General features: G+C 43.3%; 1 protein-coding gene across 2 annotated transcripts; it reads right to left on the bottom strand.

The window, feature by feature from the left end:
• Positions 1-3,251: 3,251 nt before the first annotated feature.
• LOC143330680 (immunoglobulin superfamily member 2-like) lies at positions 3,252-11,662 on the bottom strand. 2 transcript variants are annotated; one of them, XM_076747402.1, is made up of 12 exons: positions 11,557-11,662; positions 11,357-11,445; positions 10,913-11,096; positions 9,858-10,232; positions 9,322-9,738; positions 8,756-9,154; positions 8,135-8,506; positions 6,926-7,297; positions 6,432-6,824; positions 5,035-5,442; positions 3,835-4,224; positions 3,252-3,719 (listed from the first exon to the last, which is right to left on the bottom strand). In XM_076747402.1, exons 3-12 carry the CDS (start codon positions 10,980-10,982, stop codon positions 3,517-3,519), a joined length of 3,399 nt encoding a protein of 1,132 aa, XP_076603517.1. In that variant the 5' UTR covers positions 10,983-11,096; positions 11,357-11,445; positions 11,557-11,662; the 3' UTR covers positions 3,252-3,516. The 2 variants fall into 2 exon arrangements, with proteins under 2 accessions (XP_076603517.1, XP_076603518.1); XM_076747403.1 differs by having other exon boundaries at positions 10,913-11,445.
• Positions 11,663-12,040: the final 378 nt, after the last annotated feature.

The following is a 12,040-nucleotide window of genomic DNA, read 5'->3' as shown; positions in this document are numbered from 1 at the left end:
TTCCTCACACAAAAAAGACAAAACACCCACCAAGCTCTGGGGAGAGAGCTCATATCAACAAGTGAAGGCAGAGACAGAAATCTACAGTTTCAAAGATTCTCACGTTGGGTGCCGCAGTGACAATCTCTGAAGCACTCTGAGTCACCCCTCTCTTTGTGAACCTGTTGACTGTTATGTCTCTGGCCTTTTCGGCTAACAATAGCTCCCTCTAGTGCTGACAGATGATAAGACAGATGTGGAGAGGCTGAGAGAGTAGAACCATGGAGCTTATGGCTTGCTGAGGAACAGAAGGCAGTTCTATCAGGCCCGTGTCCTTTCTTTGTGAGAAAAGGGAATATCAAAGGCAAGACAGGGCCACGAGGGAGTGGAGAGGAGTTGAGGGTATAAGCAAAGAGATTCAGTGAGCTGAGGTGAGGCGAGTGCTTCAGAGAAGACTTTCAGCTTTCAGGAGAGCCATTACGTAATATGTGCAGATGGTAGTTTGAGTGTCTCTGTCCCCCCGTGTCGCCCCTACCTCTGCCAGGACGCATTATCCTCTTGTTCAAAGCTTACTTTGATCACTTGTGCTATGATTTGTGTGTGTGTGTGTTTGTGAGTGAGTGAGTGTGTGTGTGAAATAGCTTTGAGGGGGCACAGTTAAATGCACAGAAATACCTCATGTAAAGCCACAGGGAGTCTTTGCTTAAGGGAACAGTAAGAATGGCAGAATGTACACCACAACAGACCTTTCTCCCAGAAGGCGTGTTCAACATCTTACTTTAGTGTGTTAGCTTGCTACCAGTTGTTACTCAGCAACAATGGGACTTTCTTGGAGGCAACTGGTATAAGTATTGGCTAAACTGAAACTTTGAACTGATGAAGGAACCAGATATAAAGTTAAGGGATCACTAAAGTTATTGCAATTCATTCTGAGGGGGTCATGAATGGCTGTATCAAAGTTCACGGAAAACCATCCAATAGCTGAGACATTTAACTCTGTACCCAAACTGTAAACCTCATGGTGGCACTCGAGGAAAAGTCAGGGGATCACAAATGATGGTGGATTCTTCCCCTGGGAGCTGCAAATGTCTGTACATGTCTGATAATCCCTCTAGTAAATGTTGGGATATTTCACTTGTTAGGCGAAAAATTTGGCCTGCGGGTGGCGCTACAGGAAAACTCAGGGGATCACCAAAGCTATTCACACTCATCATCTGAGCGCCATAAATGTAGGATGAAACTAATAAAATTAATGATGGCACCGTGCCATTTAGGTGTGTCACTCAACCAGAGAGACAGCATTTCATGCCTTTGTTTTTATATGAGCTGCTTTTGCTTTCAGATAAGTAACCTTCTTTCAGTTTCACTGACAGGTAACCGTGTCCTTTACTCCATACATCTGCGCATACTGCTGTGCTATTACAGCCCGTGTGGTATACCTTTCATAGCAGTGGTTATATGTCCACGTTTGCAGCGTTCATACTGCTGTAATTCAAGAAGTTGCAGTTCAAGATATAATAGCTACATGGCTTTCACAAATCTAATCCATCCATGGCACATGAAGGACAGGGCATCAAGCTGATGCCAAATCAGATCTGGAGTGAGATCACAGCAGTAGAGATAACTGGCTCAAAGCATCCAGCTACATGCTGGCAAACTGGGAACCGAAATATCTCCTCACACCTATGAGTTTCAGATATTTAGAAAGAGAGGGATTAAAGATGTAGCCTCCTAAGTCTCTCTTTGCACTTCATGCACTGCATCCAATGTCAAAACAAGAACGCCTGATATGACTGTTTAATACGATAATGTTCAGACATTAATACAGCACGCAGCACGACAAGGGAGTGCTACCATGGCTGCCGTCGAACACGCTAGTTTGTGCCTGTTACGTTTGGTCTTTGCTGCATAGACACAAGCATTGATTTGCCTCCCAAATTCAATGTGTCTTTGTTTGCTCTGACAGGCATTGCCATGGAAACACAAGGGAGTGGAATTACAGTAAAGTTAAGAGGGAGGCTGAAAGAGGCAGCCAGTCCACCAGACTGTGAAGGGCTGGTATAATTCAAGACCAAAGACAGTGCTACAACATCTCTCTGGGGCTGAGAGGACTACAGTCTGTCTCAAAGTTCAATGCTGTACTTTTAATCTCTCACATTTTTGGGAAAACTGCAGCTAGTCTTACCGTAAGATGTACATAACTGGTACACACTCATCGCACAAAAGCCTTTCTCTGTATGGGAGTAATCTGGTGTCTAAGGCTTGTTTCCTCAAAAGTGAAAGCAAGAAATGGATTCTATTCTTGTCTCTTACACAGATGGGGTGTTAAACATTGATAGGACTGATGCAGTGAGAAATGGTGAGAGAGAGAGAGAGGGAGAGAGAGGGAGAGAGAGAGAGAGAGAGGCATTACTTTCTTTTCCTCTAGGTTTGACTTGATTACTCTCCAACATCCAATTTTGTTGAGTAGGAGCATCTGTTAAAAAGCTGCAACTGCATTATGGCAGAGCCTCAGACACTCACATGCACTCATGTGCAAACATACTGTATACTGTACAGGTGCAGCGTTTTGAAGGTGCTTACACACACATCAGACAAACCATGAGGGGTTTAGAGCCTTTTTTATGTCTCAATGACTAACTGAAGTCTACAACTCATCAACAGATATTTGTTGATGCTCTGCCTGCGCTGTAGTCATCTCAGCTTCTTGCTTGTTTCGGCGGTTGTTCAGTCTGCTGATTTCCACCAAACAAGAACATCCCTCTAGCTCATAATGCTCTGGCACTGTATTGAGGATCTGATCATCAAAAACAATGGGTGACCTTTAGCAAGACAAGTAAGCAATAACTGACTGGCTGATTTCTACTTCCACTGCATGAGTGTACCTTCTTAAGGCTTTTTGTGCATCACAAATGTGTGTACAAATGCTCATCATGCTCACAGCTCAGCACATTTGCTGACCGCACGGTCGTTCTGTACTCTTGCAGAACCACTTCCTGACTAGTTCATCGCTGCCTTACTTAAACAGAAAAGTTTCAAATCTGACCACATTTCATGCGTAGCTGCTCCCTGAGACATGCAATGCTTTGACGTCTCATCAAAGACATGGTATCAAGCTGAGTGGTATGTTCCTACATAAAAGTGAATATGCCAGCTAGAGTGTGTTGCTTTTTTAGGTGTAAAGCCACAAAGTTGATCTGCTGCCGAGCTCAACTGTCCACTGCAGGCAGTAAGAAGCTGGTGATTATGCAAAGAAGTTCTAGCAGCAAAATGAAAAATGCCTCTTTAATTTTAAAGGTTTAATGAATTTCATTAATTCAGAAAGGCAGAATGATTCAAAGCTGCAAAGTAAAACATTTAAACAATTATTTTATGGAACATTATCGATAGATTCATTTAGACGACGAATTATTAAACTTTTAACAAAAATGAATAAAAGATATGTACAGTGGAGCTTTTTGAATTAGAAAACGTTATTGCTTATATTACATAGCACATAAAATATGACTCTATTTTTCCTCTTCTGGTCTACGTGGTTCAATCCTCAGCACTGGGTTTGGTCTTCAGAAGGTGTTGGTCTGTCCATAGAGATTGCTGCTGTGACTTATTTCCTCCTTTGCTTCGACATATCTTCAGCACCAGAATGAATATGACCAACAGAGTGCAGGCGGTAATAGCTACGATAGTCCCTATCCAGATACCCAAATCGCATTCTGGCTTAGAGACAGCTTTAACATCTCCTGCAAAGACCAAGACAAGGAAATGCGTCACTTGTGTCCACATACACATGTTTCAACATGATCTTCAACCACTATTTGCTGAGAGAAACTGCAAAACACATTAAGGTGTGCTTACCGTCTGCATAGACATGAACAGTCATATATCCAGACGTTTCCGCTGCAACCTTCCTCCACCCATGAGACAGAGATGGCAGCCACTCCTCTACCTCACAGAAATACTGACCACTATGTTCAGGATCTGGCTTCAGGACTGTTAGGCTGAATTGGTTGGGCAAAGGGTGACTAAATCTTAGCTTATCACCCATCCCAAACCTGTCTTGTAGGGTGGAGTCTCGGTAGACTGTGAATATGGGGCGTTTAGTTTCTGTCTCTTTCTGCCAAATCCATGTGACCTGGAACTCAGATTCGCTGCTGGATTGTTGGATGATATCACAGGGGATAGCGAAATTCTGGGATGTGCTCACATTCAACTCCACTTCTTCCTTCATAACGGACAGGTTTGTTTCTGTAAAACACATTTAGCTAAACTTTAATTTAATGATGCAAACCAATAAATTGCGCAGTTACGCATTTTGCAATAAGCAGAAACAGAAAACACAGTGATATGATCTGTAAAGTACTAAAAGAGCAGAACAGCACAGATGTACATAACACAGATAACAAAATACATTAAACCATCAACAGCACCATGAGAACAACACATATGACAGCACAATTTGAGAAGTGGTTATTTTGCTGAGTCAGCTGAAGTGTGTGGTTGAAGCCAAAAAACTGCATGCAGACAAACACACAATCATATGACATTGGTAATACGACTGTCGACCTGCTGCGGGTTTTAAGGGAATATTGCAACATTGTGGGAAATATCCTCATTAGCTTAGATGAAAAGATTGATACCACTATCATGTTTATGCAGCTGGTTAGCCTAGCTTAGCACAAAATTAAACCAACAGGACACGTTAACAGACCCTTCTCATAGCACACATTTTCAATTGGTGACACAGCACAGGTGTAAATAATGACATTACTGATGGACCCTTTTCATTAAGTGTGCCAGTAAGCCATGTCAGTGATTGAGCAGGCACAATAACTAGCTTTGGACAAAGCCAGGCAACCTTTTCCCCGGTTTCCAGTCATTGTGCCGTGCTAAGATAAGCTATCCAGGTGATCATGGTAGCTTCACAAATACCGTACAGACACAAGAGAGGTATCAGAATTCTTGTCTGGTAACAAAATGTCAAACTATTCCTTTACACACGCATGTAAAACCATTCATAAAGCTGCCTGCAGAGTGCTCTAAAAGATGTGCTCATACCTGCAACATTTACAGTCAGCGTGATGGGGCCACCTTTTTCTGAGGCCTTTTGCTGCCAGTGACCTTCATGATTCAGCTGGTACTGTTCAACCTGACACTTGTACGTCCCGCTATCCTCCTCATGGACCTTCTGAATCCCAAGGTAGAAGCTGCTCTGAGTGGGTCTGGTGAGACAAAGCCGCCCCTGCAGGCCTTTCAGCCTCTGGTTCTCTGGGTAACTCAGCAGGCCCGTGTGATCAAGCTCCACCAGGACATTTGTGATGGAAGGATCGTTCCCAGTGGACAGCCAAGTGACTTTATAGAAAAAAGGACTGGAGGCACCTGAGGTGATGTTACACTTGAGCTCCAACTCGTCTCCTTCCTTGGCAATTAATGACAGCTCTGTCTTATCTAAATGCAGGTCATTGGCTGGAGGATGAGAGTGGGCAGAGAAAAGAAAACTAAGTCAGTAGAGTATTTAAGTTTAAGCCCTTGAAAACTCTTGAATTTCTATATATTCATGAGAAAATAAGCAAAAATCAATGCAAAGTTCAGAGGCCATATTCACAAAAAAGTCCTAACTTGAAGAGTCTTAAGTTTTTGGTCAAACAGTAATTCAAAAAGGCTTTGAGCACTACTAAGACCTCAAAGTCAGTAATGTGCTGTAGGTCATGTGTCTCTGCTGGTGTTCTGTTACAACAAAATAACCATGAACTATTGAAACCTAGCAAATTAATATTGGTTCAGTCAGCTCACTAACAAGTCGGAGCAATCCAGTAATACTGGAGAAGACTCCTCTGTACTGATGAACATTTAATTTCACTATCACAGACTGGTCACCTGTCAACCAATCAGTGCAGACATAGCATGATGTCATCCACGGCAGTGGGGTCAGTCCCATCTCTTTCAGTTTACCAGCCCTCTCAGTTCCCTACTAAACGTTGCTCTCAGCACTTTTCTGAATTGATCTGAAGACAAAACTCTTAACGAGGAACTTTTAGTGCCATTTAGCAGACTCCAAGTTGTAAGATAAGATCCTTTGTGAGTACGGCCCCAGAAAGACAAATCAGTAGGGATTATTTATAGAGGTTTTCTACTTTAAAACTCAGTTAATTTGCTATTTCAGGACTGTGTGGTTGTGATTAGAGTGAACAGTGCAGTGCTGAAAACTCTCAACACATTTTCATTGAAATGTTGCTCAATTCAACTCATCACATTCTTCCAAATGAGCCCAAAGGACAAAAGGACAAATGTGTAAATCGTTCATTTGAAATAAGCAAGATCTGTTTGAACAGTGTGTTCGTGTAGCCCCATTGCTTATAATAAGGAGCTTGTTGAGAAAATAGGTTTTCAAAGCCTTTAAAATGGTATGGGCTACATGTTGCTTGTTGCTATTTTTCACAAATATGCACACTTACCAGGCTCAGTAACCATTATCTTTGTAGTTTTGGACACTGGTGAGAGGTGATACCAATCACCACGAGGATCTTGCAGCCACTCCACCACCTCACATATGTATGAGCCTTTGTCTGAGATCTGAGCTTGCTGAACGGTCAACTCAAAACTCGGGCCTTTAGTGCGCTTCATGCTGATTCGCTGTCTTTGGCTCAGCTCTACCTGGTGTCCAAAGGTTATGAGGGCATCCCGGTCTGAGCTGATAATGGTCTTATTTTCTGTCTGTTGCTGGAGCAGCCAGGTGACAGCATAGCGAGAGGATGCAGAGGGTTCTGATATAACTGAGCATTTTACTTCTATGTCAGTGTTGATATCAGTCGTCAAGGCCGGGGGGGAGGTCAGAATGAGTTTGCTCACTAGGAAAAGGAGGAAATATAAGTCGTATATGGTGAGAAACAAAGAGAGATAGAATGGACAGTGCAGATTTAAGTACCATTAAGTACCAGTATTTCAGTACCTGGCTTCTGCACGTTCACAGCGAGCTGGTAGGATGGAGGCAGCTTCTTGTGTGCATTCTCCAGGAACACAGACACACTACACTGGTAGCTTCCTGCCTCCCTCTCGCTCGCACCGTTGATAAGAAGATAGTGACTGACTTCACGCTCGCTGCTCTTTACTTTGAGCTGGTAGCGGTGCTGGTCTCCGGACCAGCTAATGGAACCATCAGAGTACAGCGTCAGGATGTTATCTAGGGTTGAGGCATCACGCTGCAGGCTCCAAGTCAGTGTTATTGGTAAATGTGACCCTCTGACCTGGCAGATCAACTCCACATTTTCTCCTACAGTCACTACGCTGTTGCGACTGATAAGCTTCACTTTCACAAACGAGTCTGTGACAAAAATCCAAAACAGTCATCATTAGTGAGTAAGAAAGGAGAAGTTGGTGGTCATACAATCGTCATACAATCACGAGTGTTCAAAATAAAAAAAGGGATGTGAGTACATGACATTTCCAAAATATTGTCTCTCTACTCCTTCACTTACTGCTTTGCATGTCAGTTCTCTATATCATTTCCTTCGTCAAACAATAAAAAGGTTCATTCATGCATTAAATATCAAGTGTTTCAAGATCAGCATCACATAAAATGTAAAACTAAAAGGATTAAGCATTCTTACCACTTTTGAGAAAATCTGTTTTTCCTCATTACATGCAAACAGTGAGGCACTCCAAAAGTCTATAGTTCATATCATTTCAACAAATGCATGTTAACAAATTTAAGCCTAAATCCCTTGAAGTGAACCCTGTAATATTCAATACATCCTACAACAGAAAAGTACCAGGCAGAGCAAAAAACCTCCTGAAGATCTGTTTTTTCAGACATTTACTCATAGTTGGACTACGTGCAAAGTCTGTGTTGACTAAAATCAAAACCAGTTTTTCTCTTGGGAGTACGATTGTGCAAATGTCATGGCAATCTGCCTACTGGGTCACTAAACTCCTTCAGTGTAAATGTAAAACTTTGACCTGAAGTGGTCACACAGAGGTGAAATGGAAAAGGTTTATCCTCTGGGGGGCACGAATGTACTCAGTAAGCTTCCTCCATTTCGAAATCTCGTTTAGAGAATGATCAAAACATCTGTGTGGTAAGAGGAACCTGTTGTGTCAATATGCAGATTTCATCATTCCCTCGCTTTGTACTACACAGACAGACGGAGACATGTCTTACCTACAGGAGCCACTGTCACTGTGGCAGTCACTGACTGGCTGTTGGTCTTACTATTGATTGTCCATTCAGACACAGCACACTGGTAGACACCTGAATCAGAAGGCGTGACCTCATCGAGCTCTAGGGTGAAGGTGTCAATTGCTGGGCGTGTTGCCTTTACTTTGCGACTCATGAACTCGTCCGATTTCTCCATGACGCCGTCCTGACTTAGACTAATGACATTGGTGAACACGGTCGTTGATGCAGATGTCGCTTTGTGCTGCCAGGTGACAGAGAGCTGACCTTTGACCCCATTCACTTTACAGGTGAGCTTCAGCCTGTCGCCTTCGTTAACACTCAATGTGTTTTGCATTTCAAGTGAGAGCCCGCTGTCTGTGGTGAGACAAGGCAGTGTGTTTGAGAGGAGAATGACAGAAAACATGATAAGTTTATTCTAAATAACATTATTAATCATCTTATTCATGTTAATTATTTATAATAATAGCATCCCTTTTCCAATCAATATTCAAAAGCCTCCTTTACATGAGATAAAATTAAGAACATAAAAATACGAATCTGGGCTAAATCATGCAGATGAGAAGATGAAACTCTGAACAGCTGTCATGTGTGTCACTTGCTGACCTGTGGCTGAGATGCTTACTAACTGGGGTCTGGAGTCTTGGGCTGTTCCCTTTGTAAAGACACCATCCTGGCCTCTGTCCTGAGGCCACGCTCTACAGATATACTCTCCTTGGTCCTCGGTTCTGACAGGCTGCAGTTTGAGACGGTAATCTCTGTCCCCCAGCCGAGCTGCCCTGAGCTCTCCTTCTCGCGAGCTGTACTCGGGCCCCACAGACAGAACGCCTGTGGGGCCGATGCGGGCCAGCTCGTCACTCCCCCTGAGCCAGGCGACAGAGAAGAACCTTTCCCTCAGGTTCTGTGTGTCTATGTTGCAGGACAGCGATAGCTCCTGCCCTTCCTGCAGGGTTGTCGGCTGTGCTGAGACTGTCACCACCAGAGACGACATGTCTGGCACCAGTTCTGCTCCAAGCATAAAAAAACCACAGTGAGACAACCACAGACACGCACATCCTGTGAAGAAGCCACAATGACTGCATAGAGGAAGAGTAAAGATGAACGTGTCAGCTCATCAAGATGGGACTTAGTAGATAAAATGAGCAGAATGATAGTTGCTAGCTGTGTCTGACCTCTTGCTTTGACACTCAGAGTAGTTTCCTCGGCATCCTTCTGTGCGATAGAGTACCAGGAGCGGTCAGGATCTTGGATCCACTCCTGAGCCTGGCAGTAGATCTTGCCTTGGTCTGACAGCTTCAGCTGAGCCATGTTTAGCTTGTATGTTGCTTCTCCCATTTTATCTAACCTTATGAGTCCATCTTGGTAACGCCCTCCAAACTCCTGGCCTGGGCTCAGTGTAAAATCTCTGTCCAGGGAAATGATAGGCTGAGCGTTGTCCTCGCCGTTTTTATGGAGAAACCAGGCAAGAGACAGATGAGTGTGCTGGACGGTGTTGCTGGAGGCTTGGCATGTTAAAGTGAGAGCATCGCCCTCATTAAAGCTGAGTGAGGTGGAGGCAGGTGAGGAAACACTTAGGGAGTTGTCAATCACTATTGAACCACGTTAGAAACAGACACAAAGACATGAAAGTTAAATCATCTATACAACAAAGACAATCACTTAAATTGAAAAGTACATTTTAGGAAGAAATGGGATAAAGTCTGATTACCTTTCACTGTTGTCTTAGCACTGTAGGTTCCACTATAAACAGATTCTGAGTTGATCACAGCACAATCAAATTCTCCTTCATCGTCTTTCTGCAAGCTTTGTATCTCAAAGACGACTGAGTTTGGAGACACATGTGTCAGAGTAATTTCCCCCTCCTTCACACGGTGATAATACATAGAATAGCTGAAGGTTTCGTCATTGGTGCTGATGATGTTGATCTCAAATGTCGGCTTTGCAGGCTTTTTAATGCGGAATTCAAATTCTTTTCTAGTGCTGGCACTGGTGAAGCCACTCACATTGCAGAAGATGGAGAGCGGGGAGCCCACCACGCGATACAGCGGCCCAGCCTGCACTTCAGTGTGCACTTTGGCTTCTCCTGAGTAAAGCACAGACAAAACACAGACATTGAAGTCAGGTGAATACCGCAACTTCAAGCGTCATTCATGTTTTATAAGGGTGCTGCACTCCAGGGTCTAACCTTTGCTTCAGTATTCCATGGATGTGTGAAGTGAAGCTACGTTCAACTTCAACTTGCCGTGCACATGCCAGTAAATACGAACTCTTCACAGAACGTAGTGTGAAGCATGTATTCATTATAAGTATTCATATTACAGAACATTGATTTTCACTCCAAAGAAATGAAGTTGTTATTGCTGCTTTTTCAGTTTCATGAAAATTATTTGCCATTAACTTATTTGCCTCTATCAATTAAAGTGCTATTTTAAAAGATGGAGAGAATAACATGCATACATAATCAATTATGAACCACTGAGTGTAATGCAATTTTATGACAGTATGAAAATAAGTTACCCAAAGTGCAGACAGTATTTATTAGCCCCATAGTCAAGACTGACAAAAAGACAGATGTACTTATAACTATATTCACCAAGTTTCTCATCCACTCTAATAACCTACGTACTTTAAAATGACCTCTTCTCTTCTGCTCTTTATTCAACAATTTTTCTGGATAAGTAGCTAATATTCTACCATATTCCCACTCAGCACGATCACTCACTGGAATCCAATCCAGCTGTAGGAATTAAATGTTCTACTTACCACAGTGCAGCAGTAGCCCCAGACAGAGGAGCAAATTGGCCCTCCAAACGGATTGCAGGGAACAGCTCATCCTGAACCTGCTTCACAAGTAACGCGGTGTTCACGCCAGCTGCGACCAAACCCTCAGCCGGTCTGTGAAAATCTGTCGGAGCTCTTCTGGAGACATTGAAGTGGTTGATGCTTCCTGTAGGTACATTAGGAGGAAGTGTGAAATATTTCCTGCGCAGACAGTCGCTGCATATTTTCACTTATAAAAATGAACACGCGCAGGTGATTTGAGGTGGAGTTGTGAAAGAAATAAAAAAAAATAAAGGGTTTCCTGTCCTAGATATACACACAGTGTGACTGCGTTACATGCGCTGCACATCCGCCGTCGCAAAAGTGCCACTGCTCTCATTCTGGCTCACGTGCATCATATGTGCGCTCATTTTACCTCAGCCTCACCTGAAATAAAGTGAAGTCAGGTGATACTCTGACGTGTCCTGCTGCCGGCAGGTGATGCCCTAAAGCTGCATTTTCACAGATCGACACCCCTGCAACGAACCACACCAACCGTTTTCTCTTTAGCTTGATTCACAATAAAATATGTGCAACTCCCGCTTTTCCCAGAATTAGATAATTCATTTGCACGATTAACAAAATACCTCCATAATCCGAAAAACAGTCACGAGCGCAGTAGATATAGCTCCTGAGGTTGAACGGCGTTGCTAGGAAACAGCTTGGGTCCAAGTTTGACCCATTTCGACAAACACGGAGACAGGAAATAAGTTTGGGGCTCACAGACGGAGTTTGGGTGGTGTTGCAGACCAATGAAGCAACAGTGCCGCTCAGTGGAGCAGATGAAGCATACCATGCACGTGGCAGCCTGAGCTCTTGATTTATGGTGACCATATTGACTTGACTGAGTAAATAAATGCTGAGCAGCTTCATGAGTCTGTTCTTAAGAGGAACAGGAGAGAACATGTCTGTGGTGTAGGACACGGGGGGGGGGGTCACACAGTAGACTGTTCGCTTTCTTTTTCTATGATTTCTTTGTCCAGGGATGTTTGAGATAACATAAAAGGCCTTAATGCAAATGAAATAGGTCATCAAAGAAATTAGAGGTATGACAATAAAAATCTGTATATA

The sequence above is a fragment of the Chaetodon auriga genome, chromosome 13 (genome assembly GCF_051107435.1).
Source record: "Chaetodon auriga isolate fChaAug3 chromosome 13, fChaAug3.hap1, whole genome shotgun sequence".
NCBI classification, from domain to species: Eukaryota; Metazoa; Chordata; class Actinopteri; order Chaetodontiformes; family Chaetodontidae; genus Chaetodon; species Chaetodon auriga.
Note: the sequence above shows the minus strand (reverse complement) of the source record. Positions and strands in the feature narration are given on the sequence as shown.

Excerpts from the sequence above, each read along its gene's own strand:
- LOC143330680 (XM_076747403.1), bottom strand. The coding sequence starts at position 10,982 with ATGAGCTGTTCCCTGCAATCCGTTTGGAGGGCCAATTTGCTCCTCTGT. Across the intron at positions 9,155-9,321 it reads TCTGAGTGTCAAAGCAAGAG|AACTGGTGCCAGACATGTCG; the intron begins GTCAGACACAGC and ends TGCTTGGAGCAG. Across the intron at positions 7,298-8,134 it reads AGTGACAGTGGCTCCTGTAG|ACTCGTTTGTGAAAGTGAAG; the intron begins GTAAGACATGTC and ends TTTTTGTCACAG.